This window comes from Rhinatrema bivittatum, chromosome 1 (genome assembly GCF_901001135.1).
Source record: "Rhinatrema bivittatum chromosome 1, aRhiBiv1.1, whole genome shotgun sequence".
NCBI classification, from domain to species: Eukaryota; Metazoa; Chordata; class Amphibia; order Gymnophiona; family Rhinatrematidae; genus Rhinatrema; species Rhinatrema bivittatum.
In genome coordinates this window covers 7,970,349-7,987,505 of record NC_042615.1, presented here as the reverse complement: position 1 = coordinate 7,987,505, position 17,157 = coordinate 7,970,349, and the positions used below count along the sequence as shown (strand labels likewise).

The window sequence follows — 17,157 nt, the reverse complement described above, 5'->3', positions numbered from 1 at the left end:
GAAATGTGGAAAAGAGGATTTGCATTCAGACAACAACCAACAAGGACAGAACTTCACAATCCGGGAAAACAAATTAGCGTGGGGGTAGCTTGCTTATTATGGCGGTTACTACCTTAAACCAATTAAGCCTGATACATCACTTTGAATACATATACACTGTTGCTCTCTGCTTCATGGCAGGGGGAAATGTGGAAAACAGGATTTACATTCAGACAACATCCAACAAGGCATTGATCTGTGCAATCTGGATAAACAAGCATCGGGGTAACTTGCTTGATATGGCAGTTACTATCCTTAACCATTAAGTCTTATGCTCACCTTTGATTCAACTCCAACATTACTCTCTGCATCAATGGCAGGGGGTGGCAGGAAATTTGAATCAAACAGTTACCAACAAGGGCCCTGAACTTGGTGGATAATGAAACAGATACACATGGGAAAATAAGTGTGGGAGCTTGCTGGGCAGACTAGATGGGCCGATTGGTCTTTTTCTGCCGTCATTTCTATGTTTCTGTGTGACCTAAATATAGCTAGGGATTCACCCATGTGAGAGGACTACCATCCTGCATGTCCTTGGAAAAATCAGAGTTGCTTACCTTTAACAGGTGTTCTCTGAGGACAGCAGGATGTTAGCTACCTGGTGGAGTTGGGTTTCTTCTATTTTTTAAAATTTAATGTTATTGTAATTATGCATTATGAGACTGAAGAGGGACCCCACATGGACACGTGGTATAGGCCATGCTGGGTATGCTGGGTATGTTCATTTTTCCGCATCAGACTCCGTCTGATGATGTCACCCATGTGTGAGGACTAACATCCTGCTGTCCTCAGAGAGCACCTGGAACAGTTAAGCCCCCTCCGAAGTTGGCGTGGGGCGGGGTTTGGTGGGGGAGGAAAGAGTTTTCTGGGTACTCATAGCAGAGAGGAAGGGATGCACTCAGATTGGTCATGACCACTTGCTTAATGCACTGCATTACACATTACATGTTAGAGGCAGAGCACATCTCTGAAATGCAGACAGAGATGAGAAGGGAAAAGCCACAAGAGCAGCAGATTTAATTCATAGACACACTGATGTGCCATTCATTCTTACAACTTGCATTCAGGCATTGCCCATTCTTGCATTTTAACAAAACACTGAATCTCTGTTCCAACAGTAACCAGAAAGAATGATCAATGGATCTCTTCTGAAATCCTGCAATGTGCACATAAACTTCTAAATCAATCAGTCTCAGAAAGAAGATGAGGATGCGATGTCCTAAATCACCAGTTTCCAATTAATGTGCAGCCAGCAGTGGTAATTTGGGTCTCATGCACATTTGGGATTCATAAAGCTGCATTGCCTTCTTTTCTTTGCAGGTTAACTCTGACACTGCTCAGGTATCGCACCAGCCTATTGCTTTGTCCTGTCATTGGTTTACACTTTCATTCTTATTTCTGCCATCAGCTGACTTGTGTTTGGGCTAATTTTGGTGAAGAATCTTCAAATACAGAGCAATAGAATCGCAAGAGGTACAGGTTCAGATATGCAGGAGATAAGAAACACATTCAGAGATGACTCATTTTCTGCTTCTTTTAAATCATGAAGCTTTGGGAGGCAGAGTTAGCACTGCAGCTGGGATACAGGGTGTCTAATATTTCCATGCCTCATCTCTTGCTGTCAGATATGGGCTGAAGGCTGTGAAAGTCATCCCTGTAGCTGTTCTCTCATAGAGAACAGAGATGCTGGCTTATTGGATGAGTCCATAACACGGGAGTTAAATTTGACTTCTCTTGCTCCAGTGTTGAATGATTGCTGGCTCAGACACTGAGAATCCTCAACAATGAAATTGTTTTTTTTAAAGAAAAGCTCTGCATTAGATTTTTTTCTCTAGCAGGAATATGAGAGAAGCAATCATGTACTTATGAGCTTCCAGAACATACATAAAAAAGACATTTCCCATAGAAGAAGCAGGTCAAGGACAAGGGGTCATGATACGGAACTGGAAGGAAAAAGGCTTATAGGAAACTGGAAGACATGTTTCTTTACTGAGACTCTGGTGGATGCGTGCAAAATCAGATATGAAAAAATCCTGCATAATAATTTGCTGAAACAAATATCTTTTTAGAAAGTGAAGGCTGTGAAAGTCATCCCTGTAGCTGTTCTCTCATAGAGAACAGAGATGCTGGCTTATTGGATGAGTCCATAACACCGCCGCTCCTTCCATTTTGCTGCCTTCGCTCTCCTGTTCCGGCTCTTCACCAGCCCTCAGCTCCCGCGCGTCGGCGCGAGACCCATCGGGGTCCGGAGCAGGCCGCACCGCAGATGGCAGCCTCGTCCCCTCCTCCCACCTACACGGCAGGCGCACCTATCCTGCCCGAGCACGCCGCAGACCGCCGCAGACCGAATCCAGCGAACCCGCCCACCCTGCTGAACTCACTTCCTGCCAAACAAGCCCATAAAACTGATACCGCTCTCCAAGGCGTCTCGCGCCTAAGGGGCACGTTTGTGTTCCCTTGTGTCTCCCTGATCAACTCTCTTCTCTCGCTCTATACATCCCCCTGCAATTCCCCACCCCTTCCGCCCCTAGATACCCTGTTACCTCGTATACCCCGACCACACACTCCAAATGGCCTCATTCCCCATACGCAAACTCATATACAACCGCTTCAGACACACACTCCACCACCACCCCCCAGCACACTCGCAACCTAGCACACTCATCCCAATCATGCTCACACCACTCACACAATTCCTAGGCCTCACAACTCTCACTCTCAGTCCTTAACCAAGAAAACCCTCATACAAAACGACCTCCTCTCTGATGAAAAGCCAGACTTCTGTGCTGTAACAGAGACCTGGCTAAAGGACACTGACACGGTACTAATTAACCAACTCCCAAGCCTAGAATATGACATTTTTTCCATCCCCAGACCTAAAAAAAGAGGCGGAGGCCTCCTCCTAGTCGCAAAAAAACACCTCATGCTAAAACAATACCCAGTCAACCTTCCACCCAAATATGAAGCCGGCCTCTTTAAATCACCCCACCTTCAAATATGCCTAATATACACTCCTCCTGGCATCTTAGACTCTGACTTATCACCCATCATTGAATTCCTAGCATCTAACATAACCAATGATATACCCGCCATTGTACTCGGAGACTTTAACCTCCACATTGACTCCCACCCCCTCTCACACAGCTGTGAATCCCTATTAACCTCCCTCCTAGCAATGGATCTCCATCAAATTATCTCCAAACCCACCCACAAAGCTGGACATTCACTAGACCTTATTTTCACGAACACCCTCCTCCTTCCTAACCCTCCAACTTACACACCAGTACCCTGGTCCGACCATTATCTCATCAAAGCAACCTGCTCCTTAAAAAACCTCCCACAACGCCCCAACAACAAAACTACCATACAATTCAGAAAAGCATGTCCCAGAGAAGAACTCATAGACACCCTTACAGATAACCTCAAAAAATTAGACCTCAAGGCCTCTGAAACCGCAGTCACCTCATGGAGCCACATCATTAGTGACACAGCCAACAAGCTATGCCCCCTAATAACAAAAGAAATCCCCACCGATGCTAAATATAGACAACCCTGGTACACTCCTGAATTAAAGCTACTAAAGCACAAATTGAGAAGCCTAGAAAAAACATGGCGCAAAGACCCATCCACCTCCAATCTCAACAAATATAAATCCTTGCTACACACATACAGATCAAACACGCTCAAAACTAAACGAGACTTCTACGCTACCAGAATACACAACTATCAGTTCAATCCAAAAGCCCTATTCTCCTTCGTCGCAGGCCTAACAAAAAAGTCACCTAACTCCACTCCAGATGAAGAAAACGACAACAAGTGCAACGAGCTCGCAAAATACTTCCACAACAAAATAGCTAACATCGCCTCACGCTTTACCACCACCCCCTCCTCACCCACCAAAACCTCGCTGAAAGCCACTAATCATCAAATGGATGCCTTCGAGACCACATCCACATCTGAAATCAGATCAATACTAAGTAAAATTAAACCTTCCTCACACCCCTCTGACTCAATACCCACCAAAGCACTGTTATCTATACCAGATTGCATCGCACAACCCCTAGCTGACCTCATTAACACATCACTGGCCTCCGGCAATGTTCCCAACCAAATTAAACTAGCCATCGTAAAACCCATTTTAAAAAAGCCCAAACTCGATCCCACTGACCCAACAAACTTTCGTCCCATTTCCAATCTCCCGTTTATTGCAAAAGTCCTTGAAAAAACTGTCAACACGCAATTATCTAATTACTTAGACCAGCATCAAATCCTTCTACCTTCACAGCACGGCTTTCGCAAACATTTTAGTACCGAAACCCTCCTGACGTCACTCTCAGACTACATCATCAGAGGACTAGACATGGGTCACACATACATCTTAGCCCTACTAGACATATCAGCAGCCTTCGACACCATCAATCACTCCATACTAATCGACAGGCTGACTGAAATTGGAATCTCAGGAATCCCCCTCCTATGGTTCAAATCCTTCATTAATGACAGACACTTCAAAGTCAAAATAGGAAAGCACGAATCCAAACCCATCAACATCACGTGCGGAGTACCCCAAGGCTCTTCCCTATCTTCAACCCTATTTAACATATACCTCCTACCCCTCTGCCACCTACTTCAGAAACTTGGTCTCCCACATTTTGTTTACGCTGACGATGTACAAGTCCTCATTCCCATCACAGACTCACTATTCAATGCCCTCCTAAAATGGGAAACCGCCCTCTCCGCCATCAACAGCCTTCTCACACAACTCAACCTAGCACTAAACACTAATAAAACTGAACTAATGATCATCGCCCCCCAACAACTCAATCCCTCATCCACCAATGTCAGCCCTCTGCACCCCCTCCCAAACTTCGCTCAACACGTAAGAGACCTTGGTGTAATTCTTGACACCCAATTCAGCCTGCAAAAATTCATCAACACCACCCTTAAGGAATGCTATTTCAAACTACACACACTCAAAAAACTAAAACCACTCCTGCATCCCAGCGACTTCAGAACAGTGCTTCAGGCACTCATTCTATCCAAAATAGATTACGCAAACGCCATCCTACTAGGCCTTCCCAAAAATACCACAACCCCCTTACAGCTTCTTCTAAACGCAGCTGCGCTGCCCCCTTATTCCCAGCAATCACGCAGACACGATCACATCACGCCCATTCTTAAACAACTACATTGGCTCCCCATATCCTCAAGAATCATCTTTAAGACCCTAACTCTCATACACAAAGCCATCCACAACCCAAACATGCATTGGTTCTCTGACACCCTATACCTTCGTACGACATCAAGACCAACCAGATCACCATACCTTGCAACAATACCCACACCTACACCCACACCTACACCCAAACTATCCCACCTCGCTTCCACAAAACAACGCTCCATCTCCTTAGCCGGTCCCAAGCTATGGAACTCAATGCCCACCAGTATACGCCTTGAGATCTGTCCAAAGAAATTTAGACAGAAACTTAAAACATGGCTTTTCACGCATGCCTACTCTTAATCTGCCATCCCTTTTCCACTCCTCCCCACACCCCTCCTCTAATCCACCCTACCTTACACCTAGACCCTTTCCCCCCCCACCCCTTCCTCACCCCCCCTACCTCCCATCCCTCCCTAACCCAGCCCCCCCCCCACTCCCTCACCTTGCATATTGATTCTACATAATAGAATGTATATAGAATGTACATAACTCCTACTTTTGTAAATAATCCCCCTTATTCCCCCCCTTATTCCCAGCATACTCATATAGTTCCAAGTTACAGCCCTGCCCCTCCCCTTCCCCCTGTTATAATATCAGTTACAATGTAAAGCCCTGTTGGCTGAATTTACTGTTGTCTGGAAACCGATGTGATGTCTCGTGCAAATGTCGGTATAGAAAAATGTTAAATAAATAAATAAATAAATATATAATGCCTAATGCTGCAAAATAGTGCAGTGCATTATATGGTCTGTGAAGTATCATCAGTCAATATGCATTAGTTAATGTGAAATCATCTGTCAGTTATTTTTTAAACATATTTTTTCAAAAATTGCAAATAAAAAAGTGTATTGCCACTTATCTGGACAATGTCCCTTAAATGCAAGGCAGCACCCAACATTGTCAGTGTTTCAAAACCTCCAATTCAGCATTCCAGAGAGCAGATAGCTCCTGTTTCACATCCAGCACCACTAAAGACCCTTCTCCATTCGGAAAACTGACCAATTAATCCTGCCTTCTGAATTTATCAATAGGACGCTGCTGCCTATCCTATGACGACACAATTTCCTGAGTAGTCTCTCATGAAGGACTTTGTCAGATGCCTTCTGACCATCCAAATACATTCTATCAAGCGGCTCACCTTTCTCCGCATGTTACTTTATAAATTTATACCCTCAAAGAGATCAGGTAAATTGGTAAAACCCTTTGCAAACCCATTTGACTCCCCCCATAAAACCATTTCTATTCATGAGCCTGACATCGGGCTCCTCGGTCTATAGTTTCCTGGATCACCCCTGGAGCCCTTTTTAAACACGGGCATCACGTTGGTCACCTGCCAGTCTTCTGATACTGTGTCTGTTCTGCAAGATAGGTTAGAAATCACCAGAAAAATGTCCCTGCTTTTATTTTTTAGTTCCATCAAAACTCCGGGTCACATAGAGTCAATCAGAGTCACCACCATCTAAATATGTTTCCAGTATGACCCCGACATCCTCCTCAGTAAAGACAGAGGAAAATAATTATTTCCTAGTGTGTAGCCAGATGGACTCAGGACCAATGGGTTATGCGCCCCTGCCAACCTCGATACACCCCTGCAGTGACCTCAACCCTTCAGTATTTCTTTGTCTCCAGCAGATGTGGATGTGCTTTCCCTTTGGGGATCGCTGTACCTTTTGGAAGAAGAAATTCTACTTTTAAATTGGAGAGAAAATTGAACACTGTTCTCCTGCAGTGATACCTAAAGGTCCCTCCCCCCCGTTGAGAATTCCTGAGGTCATTTCCGAGATCCCTCAGAGGTTGCCTTGGTTCAGTAGCCGGTCCCCGGCGTGGACTTTGCTGCTTAAGCAGCTGAAAGGCAGCGGGTGCAGGAAGCCGGGCGCAGTGGTGACAACCAAAGCCTTCTCCCCCCGAAGATTTACGTCCTGATTCAGAGATGTTTGGAGGTCTCCGGTCTCCTTGCTCGGTGCACTGTACCGACGTCGTTCTCTATTTGGCTTCCGAGCAGGTTAAGTGGCCTCCCAGTAGACTAGGCCCCGCTTTAGGCTTGGTCAGCATGCTGCATGGTAGGCTGTGGTGGTGGCGCCATCTTGCACGCATCTTTATATGTGCTGTATTGTCCTCCATAGACCGTTGGTACGTGCAGTGCATGTCGGCTCTGAGCATGCATTGTGCGCATAACCGCACATGCACCGTGTGCATAACGTCGCACGCATACATATGCGCCCAACCTACTAGGTGCAGAATTCAAGTAAAGCCGGGCATATGGATTGTGCATGCATCTCACTGTGGCCTGCGCAGGTGCCTGAAATTTGTGCACATAAAATTTTAAGCACGAGCCAACTGAACACGCAGTTACCATTACCAATGGCTCCGGCAGCAAAGAAACATAAGCGACTTTCTCTTTGCGCTGCTTGTCATATTAGGGTTGCACAATCTGACCTGCATTCTTGCTTATGTCTGTGCTGTGAGAAAGCCAGGGAGAGTTGGCCTCCCCAGACTTTGCTAAGCCTGGCTCCTCCCATTCAGAGGATGGGTCAGCCACAGCCTTAACCAGAAGTATCCTGGATCTGAGTACCCCTGGGACTGGTTCATCCATGGGAGAGGGAAATTCAGTGGCATCTAACCCTGTACCTCCTGGGCTAGGCATGGACCCGGCTGCCTTCTCTTGGGTAGAATTTTTTCAAGGCCTTCAAGCCTTTGTACAGGCACAGTCTGCTACCTCACTTGCCCCTATCCGGATGGAACCTCAGCCAGTAAGCCTCCCTCTCCCAGTCCTATTGGCAGACCTCGAGGCATGCCTCGCCTCACCAAAAGTGTCCCTGGCAGGGACCCAGATGGCACGGATGAAGAGGACACAGAGTCCATGGAAGATGGGGAAATTTCTCCTGGTTTAGAGCCATATTAGATCATGTTACAGTTTTTCCATAGAGCTGAATTCGGCATCCAAATGGCAGATGAAATTTAATGTGGACAAGTGCAAGGTGTTGCATATAGGAAAAAATAACCCTTGCTGTAGTTACACGATGTTAGGTTCCATATTAGGAGCTACCACCCAGGAAAAAGATCTAGGCATCATAGTGGATAATACTTTAAAATCATCGGCTCAGTGAGCTGCGGCAGTCAAAAAAGCAAACAGAATGTTAGGAATTATTAGGAAGGGAATGGTTAATAAAACGGAAAATGTCATAATGCCTCTGTATCGCTCCATGGTGAGACCGCACCTTGAATACTGTGTACAATTCTGGTCGCAGCATCTCAAAAAAGATATAGTTGCGATGGAGAAGGTACAGAGAAAGGCAACCAAAATGATAAAGGGGATGGAACAGCTCCCCTATGAGGAAAGGCTGAAGAGGTTAGGGCTCTTCAGCTTGGAGAAGAGACGGCTGAGGGAAGATATAATAGAGGTCTTTAAAATCATGAGAGGTCTTGAACGGGTAAATGTGAATCGGTTATTTACACTTTCGGATAATAGAAGGACCAGGGGACACTCCATGAAGTTAGCAAGTAGCACATTTAAGACTTATCGGAGAAAATTATTTTTCACTCAACGCACAATTTAGCTCTGGAATTTGTTTGCAGAGGATGTGGTTAGTGCAGTTAGTGTAGCTGGGTTCAAAAAAAGGTTTGGATAATCTCTTGGAGGAGAAGTCCATTAACTGCTATTAATAAAGTTGACTTAGGGAATGGCCTCTGCTATTACTGGCATCAGTAGCATGGGATCTTCATGGTGTTTGGGTACTTGCCAGGATCTTGTGGCCTGGTTTGGCCTCTGTTGGAAACAGGATGCTGGGCTTGATGGACCCTTGTTCTGACCCAGCATGGCAATTTCTTATGTTCTTATGTTCTTATCCTTAAACAGGCCTTTGCTACAATAGCAATGACCTTACAGATTGCTTCTTGTTGTGCCCTGGTAGTTCGTTCATGCCTGCTCCTCTTTCAGGAGGGAGATGACTTAGGGGCAAATTCCAGAGCGGTTATAGAACCTGCCACCGCCTTTCTAGCTGATGCAGGCTTGTATCTAGTTCGTACCTCGGCCATAGGAATGGCTTAGTGGTGTCAGCCAGAAGACAGCTATGGCTGCAGAATTGGTCAGCAGACACAACCTCCAAAGCAAATCTCACAAAGATGCCCTTTAAGAGATCATTTCTCTTCAGAAGAAAATTAGAAAAGCTGTCCAGTAAATGGGGAAAATCCCAGTTTCCAGGCTACCAGAATATAAGTGAAAGCAGTTACAGCGCCCCTCACTTATGAGAGGTCGATCCAAGGGCTTCTAATGCTTTCACCTCAACATTTCAGAGGTCTTGGTCCTTTAGAAGTCTCAGTCCTTTTGGAGCCAACAGCCTAAGTGGGGGACTGGCTTGGATTCAGGTTTATCCCAAACCCTCCAATGAAATTTCGCCTCGCAACAAGGAGATAGGGGGTCGACTGTCTCTCTTCAACCAGTGGTGAGTCAAGATCAATTCAGACAAATGGGTACTGGAAGTCATACAAGATGGGTATGCCCTGGAATTTCACAGCACTCTTCGGGACATATTCATGATATCTCCTTGCCACTTCCAGCATAAGAAGCAGGCAGTGGAGACTGCTCTATTAAGATTCCTCAGGATAAGAGCTCTAACCCCAGTCCCTGCGATCCAGAAAAGTATGGGTCGTTATTCCACCTATTTCATTGTATCCAAGAAGGAATGTTCCTTTCACCCCATCCTGGATCTCAAGAGCATCAACCGACATCTATGAGTGATTCATTTTCATATGGAACCCCTACATTCTGTGATATTGGCCATAAAATCGGAAGAGTTATTAACCTCCCTGGACCTATACGAGGCCTGCCTACATATTCCAATCCATCAAGAGCATCAACGTTTCCTACACTTTGATAATGGTGACCCAGCATTGTAGTTTTGGGCATTACTCTTTGGCCTGGTCACCGCTCCCAGAACATTTGCCAAGATTATGGTGGTCATAGCGGCAGCATTGAGAAGAGAGGGAATCCTGGTGCACCCGTACTTGGATAATTGGTTGATCTAGGTAACGTCCATGGAAGAGAGTCTCCAGGTGTCCAACAGGGTGACCTCCTTGCTTCAGGAACTTGGTTGGGTCATAAACCTGGATAAAAGCAGTCCCAAACCCTCCCAATCCTTCGAATATCTGGGAGTCTGATTCAATACCAAGCAAAGCAAGGTCTTCCTTCTGACTACGTGGATAAGGAGGTTGATGTCCTAAGTACATTGGTTGATGAGCACAATACCCCTGATGGTGCGGAGCTATCTTCAAGTTATCAGTTTGATGGCAGCAACCTGGAAGTAGTGCCGTGCGCGAGGGCACACATGCGACCACTTCAACACTACTTGCTGTCACGTTAGAACCCGCAGTCTCAAGACTATTCAGTTTGCCTCCACTTAGTGATGGAAGTATGCTCGCTGCCCCAGTGGTGGCTGAGGGAAGCTCATCTTTTTCACTCAACACACAATTAAACTCTGGAATTTGTTGCCAGAGGATGTGGTTACTGCAAGTGTAGCTGTGTTTCAAAAAGGATTGGATAAGTTCTTGGAGGAGAAGTCCATTACCTGCTATTAATTAAGTTGACTTAGAGAATAGCCACTGCTATTATTATCAACAGTAGCATGGGATAGACTTAGTTTTTAGGTCCTTGCCAGGTTCATATGGCCTGGATTGGCCACTGTTAGAAACAGGATGCTGGGCTTGATGGACCCTTGGTCTGACCCAGTATGGCATTGTTGAGTTTGTGGCATATTGTGGACTCTTGGTCGAAGTGGCGATAACTCTTCCCATGGGGAGAGGCCCCTGGGGAACCACAACGATTGGCTAGACTCTAGTAAGCAGACACTGAGGAAAGAAAACTTTATTGTACTGCTGATGTAAGTTGAATCTTGCTTCAAGGAAGGGATAGTACTGTAGGCCAGCGATATCACAGTAAGCTCAGACAGTCTCTATAGATGATGGTCTCACCCGGATGTAGCAAGGTTGGGTAGTGTTCCGCAGCGCGGGATAAGCCGAATCTGAAGGGTGGAATAAGGAGAGCTGGAGCATAGCAATACTCACAGAGTGGCAGTGCTGGTAACTTCCTTGGTAGAAGAATGGAGAGAGGGACCCGAGGTCCGAGGGGCAGGATACCCTGAGCAGGATTGGCCCTCAAGGAGCGAGTACCTAAGAGTGCCGAGGGATCCTGGAAGAAAGTAGATAGGACCCCCGAGAAGCGGGTGTCCTTAGGTTAGATAGTTGAACCCTGAAGGGCAGATAGAAGCGAGAGGCCCCCGAGGAGTGGGTACCCAGAACTTCCGTAGGAGCGAGTTACCCCGGAGGGTAGTAAGGAATCCAAGCGAGCAGCTTAGGTGGTCAGAGTAGCAAAACCGAAGTCCTTGCTAACTCGTTGGGCTAGAGTGGAGCAGAGGTTTAAATACCCGGAGGTACTGATGTCATGCGGTGGGGACGCCCCCGAGGTTCCCACCGTGACGTATTCTAAAGTGTAGGTGGTGTGCGTGCCCGCGCCTAGAAGTCCTCAGGAAGAAGCATGGCGGACGGGGATGCCCATGCTGTGTCAGAGACACCGAGAGTTTCGGCAATCAGCACCGGAGGCAGCCATCCTTCCCAGGGAGGAGGAAAAGGGTACAAGAGAGGTGAGGCAGAGCGATCGCAGCCGTCTGCGACCGACGGACACAACAGACATGTTCTTATGTTCTTATCTGGGCAGGGGCTGTTGGGGTTTGCTAATTGCTGGCCACAATTAGCCAGCCTCAGTTAGTGAAAGAACTCTCAAGTGAAAGAAAGGCCGCAGAGAAGGAAGATATCTATGACACCTGCTGCAAATGCTGTTATTACGAGTCCTTTCTAGATGTCTCTGGGAACTAAAATGTATTATTTTTTCCAAAAGCTGTGCAGACACTAAAAATGCTTATGTGCTGAAACCATGAGAACTGTTAGCCCAAGGTGAGACCAAAAACCTGAGAGTATCAGGGGGAGGCAGTAAACAACAGACACTGTCAAGCAGATGTGCTGAAGGGTGATAAAAACAGTAGGAGGGAGGGGGACTCCGCTCCTGCTTTTTGCAAGTTAGGATCAAAGTAATCAGGTCTGTGAGAACAGCGTGCATCGTCTGTTTCTTATTTCAGACTTGTGGAGCTGAACGATTTCATCTGTCATTAGGAATGTAAGATTTGCTATCTTGATATGTATTTTTCAATACCTTTCTAATCATTATTATTATTTGCTTGCAATCACCTCTCCAGTGCTTTCGGTTTGGGATTTGTATTATTAGTACTTTGCTTAGTAAGTGCTCAAATGAACTTTCCATCTAATACCTGGATCCTGGTGTACTGACTCAGTGTATGTGTATTGTGTACATGTTTGTTGGTGTATCGGAGAAGCCCCGAGGTATAAAGCCCCTCGGTATCTCCCCTGTTGCCGAGAATCAGCCCCGAGGTAGTCCTGTGGGAGTACAGGCAAGCAACTCGGTATATTCTCTGTGTGTGTACGGCCAGAACCCAGAACAGGGGTGTACCTCTGTCCTCTCCGAACTGGCTGGTCCTCACAACAGACGTGAGCTTCCAGGGCTGGGGAGCTCACTGTCAAGAACTGATGACCCAGGGACGTTGGACCAGGGAAGAGGCCCTCTGGAACATAAACTGCCTGGAAGCCAGGGCAGTCAGATTGGCGTGTCTACAATTCAGCCACTTACTCCAGGTGCAAGCGTGTTTGTAATGTCGGACAACAAAATGACAGTAGCCTACATCAGCTTCCAGGGTGGAACCAAAAGCCAGCAAGTGTCACAGGAGATAGATCTCCTTATGGAATGGGCAGAAATACATCCACAGATGATAGCCTCCCACTTCACAGGAAAAGACAACATCAGAGCAGACTTTCTAAGCAGAGAGAGACTGGATACAGGAGATTGGGTGTCATCGGCCAAAGCCTTTCAGCTGGTAGATCACTGGGGTCTCTCGTCCATCGATCTGCTGGCCTCATCTCACACCACGAAGGTTCCCCGATTCTTCAGTCGCAGAAGAGATCAGTGGTCCCTGAGGATAGATGCTCTCATTCAGACCTGGCTGGAGGAGGAGTTGCTACACACCTTCCCTGTGTGATCCCTGTGGGGCAGGGTCATTCACAGAACTGAGCACCAGAGGGGATTAGTCCTACTAGTAGCTCTAGATGGACCCACCATCCATGATATGCGGACTTGCGGTGACTCCTGATGGAGACACCCTGTGTCTCCCACCACTCAAGGACCTGCTACAGGAGGGACCAGTCCGTCACGAGGATCTGACTCAGTTCTGTCTTATGGTCTGGCCCTTGAGAGGGCTCACCTGATGAAGCGAGGATATTCGGCAGCAGAATTGCCACCCTACACCGCATGTGGAAGTTCTCTCCGTCCCTAGCGTATGTGCAGGTCTGGAGAGTATTTGAGGCCTGTTGCAAGGAACACGGGGTTTCTCCTCAGATAGTCAAAATCCCACTAATTCTGGAATTTTTGCAGGACAGCTTGAATAATGGTTGGATCCTAAAATCCTTGAAGGTCCAGGTAGTGGCTCTCTCCTGTTTCAGGGGCAAGGTGCACGGAACCCGCCTGTCGGCTCATCCGGACATGGCCCATTTTCTTAAAGGGGTGAAGCACCTCCGTCCATCCCTTTGGTGGTCGGTTCCCTTGTGGAATCTTAATCTAGTATTGGAGTTTTTGGCAGGACCTCCTTTCGGCCACTGTGCAGTCTTTCCTTGCATTTATTAACTTTGAAAATGGTGTTCCTGGTGGCTATATGCTCGGCATGTCATGTCTATGAATTACAGACCTTGTCATGTCAGGAACCATTAGTGAGAGAACGAGGGAGAGAAGAGAGAGTTTGTGTGGCCTACCTCCCCCAATCTATGATAATCTCAGGGTGAGTGGAAATCAAAAGGTCCCAGTTATGGACAGCAGGAAATTTTGTAATCATTATTTTTAATTATTGGGTATAATTTGAAGTTTCTATTGTTTTGAAACATTTTATTGTTTTTTTGGGGGGATATTAAAATATTTTTTTAATTATTGGATGTTTTATTCATCAGATGTGTTAAAATATTTTATTGATGTTTTGGAAATATTAGAACAAACATATACAAGTTTTTTAAAATTATTGGATGTTCGTGGCTGTGTTGACATTTTTTTTTTGTTAGCTTGGTTTTAATATTATGAATAAGAACATAAGATATGCCATACTGGGTCAGACCATCAAACCCAGTATCCTGTTTTCAACAGTGGCCAATCCAAGTCACAAGTACCTGGCAAGTTCCCAAATATTAAATAAATCTCAAGCTACTATTGCTTATTAATTAATAGCAGTTTATGGATTTTTCCTTTAGAACTTATCCAAACCTTTTTAAACTCAGTTACACTATCTGCTGTAACCACATCCTCTGGCAATGAATTCCAGATCTTAACTATGTGCTAAGTGAAAAATAATTTTCTTCAATTTGATTTAAATGAGTTACTTGCTAACTTCATGGAGTGCACCCTGGTCCTTCTATTATCTGAGAGAGTAAATATCTGATTCACATTAACTTGTTCGAGTCATTTCATGATTTTGTAGACTTCTATCATATCCCCCCTCAGTCGTCTCTTCTCCAAGCTGAATAGACCTAACCTCCTCAGCCTTTCCTCTTAGGGGAGCTGTTCCATTCCCCTTATCGTGTAGGTCGCCCTTCTCTGCACTTGCTTTATATCTCTTGATTTTATTGTTTGATTTTTTGTGAGGTTTCCAGTATAGTTTTTGGTGGCACATTTCTATTTTCTATTTGTTGAGGGTTTGTATTTTAAAGGTCCAGTTCTTGTGTAACTTCAATTCTTGTGAAAATTATGGTACTTATCATCACTGCCTTTTATGGCATCATGGCCTTCTCTTTCTCATTTTTATTTTAAACAGAAGTATGCGCTTTATTAATTTCATTTGCATGCAGAAATTGGTTTTGAATATTCTTGCAGAAATGTTTTTTCCTTCACATATTTTATTGTAATTGCTGTTAGTAGATTAGGCAATTATTTTAAGGGATGGCTTTAGTTTATTTTCCCTCTAAGGATTGGGTTGCTGTGAACATAAATTTGATAGGCTTTTGTATCAAAGAAAGTAGTGCTCACAAGGCAAGGTAGGAGGGTGGACTGTGTTCTAGGACAGCTCTGGTGCAACACCGACCTCAGCAGTCACCCCACGCCCCTGAGAAGAAGTCAAAGAACAGGATTGCATGGGATCAGACTGAATTCTGACAGAAGGCATTTTATTGATAAGTTGTTCTTGTAATAAATCAGTTTTTCTGAAGCAATCAAACCCTCATTCTCACTGCCTGTCCTGTGCAGAGTCATGCTATCCTGCTGACACTGTGATAAGGAGGGCTAGGTACATACAGGGTTTAGGAGAATAGTGAGGAAGAGCTCTCCTCCCTGGATACTGTTGTCCAGTTCCTGAGGCCCTCCAGGATACTCCTTGTGGAAGATGGTATGAGTGAACAGACCGCAGGTTTGCCGAGGAAGTACCTAGAAAGAATGGGAAACTGGCATCACTAGGCAGGCCAGGTCGTCATGTTTTCAGTTTTCTCGTGTTTTGTTATTGTGCATGCTGTACTGTACACTGCCTAGAAAGGTTATACTTTCATATATGAAATTTGAAATAAATACTGAGTAGTGTAGTGTCAGGACAATGTAGAATAGGAAAGTCACTTGTACAAGTAATGCCGATGTGTCTGGATGACATCAGGATTAACCTTGCACAGCAAGCCCTGAACATGAGACCTGCAAGGGACCTCATTATTCTTATTCCATCAGCAGATACTCATTTGCACTTCTCTTATACCTTGATGTTGAAGGTTTTACTAAGTTTTTCTTTTCTTTTCTTTTACTGTCTTAGAATTCTGTTTTATTTTCATTCTGTTTATGTAATTCGCTTAGCATAGGTAAATCCGATGTAGGCGCAAGACGAATATGTCAAATAAATAAATAAACAAACATTTAAGTTTTACTTCTTGAAGTATTTCGAAACTGTGAAAATCAAAGTGAAAAACTGTTGTTAATGAGAAACTTGTGTCCCTTTGCTACATGCTGAGTCCCTAACTTAGCAGGCCAAATTTTGCCTTCCTAAGTGAAATTCATTTTCCACCAAATCAGGGCAGCTGAAACTTAACCAGATAGAATTAGGTGGCTAGCGGTGTTGTAACCCATGATTAAAAAAGACAGGAGTCCAGTTGCACCTTATAGACTAACCAATTAAATAAAGCATGAGTCCACTTTGTCAGTGCTCGAAAGCTCTGCTTTAATAAATTGATTAGTATAAGGTGCCACTCGACTCCTGCTATCCCTCTGAAGATTTTTAACCCATTGTTACTTATTGAAATGATTTGCTTTAGTGGAGTTGCTATGCTTGGTCTATGCTTACTCCTTGGAGAGCTCAGTAACTGGCCAGATGTTCTCTCTCTACCATGCAGGCTTAGAGCAGGATTATGTCAAAACATTTAACTTTTCATTGAGGCTTGGATGAAACCATAGTTTTATGAGTACCATAGAGTTGCATTGGTCAACTTTTAGTGAGGCTCGGGATAATTGAGAAAGTGCCTGTTTTGGATTTATTTTATTTATATTTATTTCTTTAAACATTTCTAAGACTGCATTATCTATAATTCTAAGCAGTTCACAGAAACATATTCATGAAAAGATGACAAAGGAAAAAATAAAAAGAAACAAATGTATGGCACAACGTAAACTGTTCTGTTATAATGTTCTGTCCCCAGCAGTGGGTACATTTTGGTATCTGTATATACATTGCAGTTTAACTGTGTCTACTGCAGTCTTTACTTGTAACCCATGATAAAAGCCTGTGAGCCCTGCCTTTAAGAGAAACTCCCTCCCCCCTGCTTCTCTCATT

General features: G+C 45.0%; 1 protein-coding gene across 1 annotated transcript in view; it reads right to left on the bottom strand.

The window, feature by feature from the left end:
* LOC115076603 (bifunctional heparan sulfate N-deacetylase/N-sulfotransferase 4-like) overlaps positions 1-17,157 on the bottom strand; it is a 287,503-nt gene that overhangs the window by 168,177 nt on the left and 102,169 nt on the right. Inside the window, exon 6 of the mRNA XM_029578650.1 lies at positions 15,648-15,776. Within this exon, the coding sequence (XP_029434510.1) occupies positions 15,648-15,776 (129 nt within the window). The remainder of the gene's footprint in view (positions 1-15,647; positions 15,777-17,157) is intronic.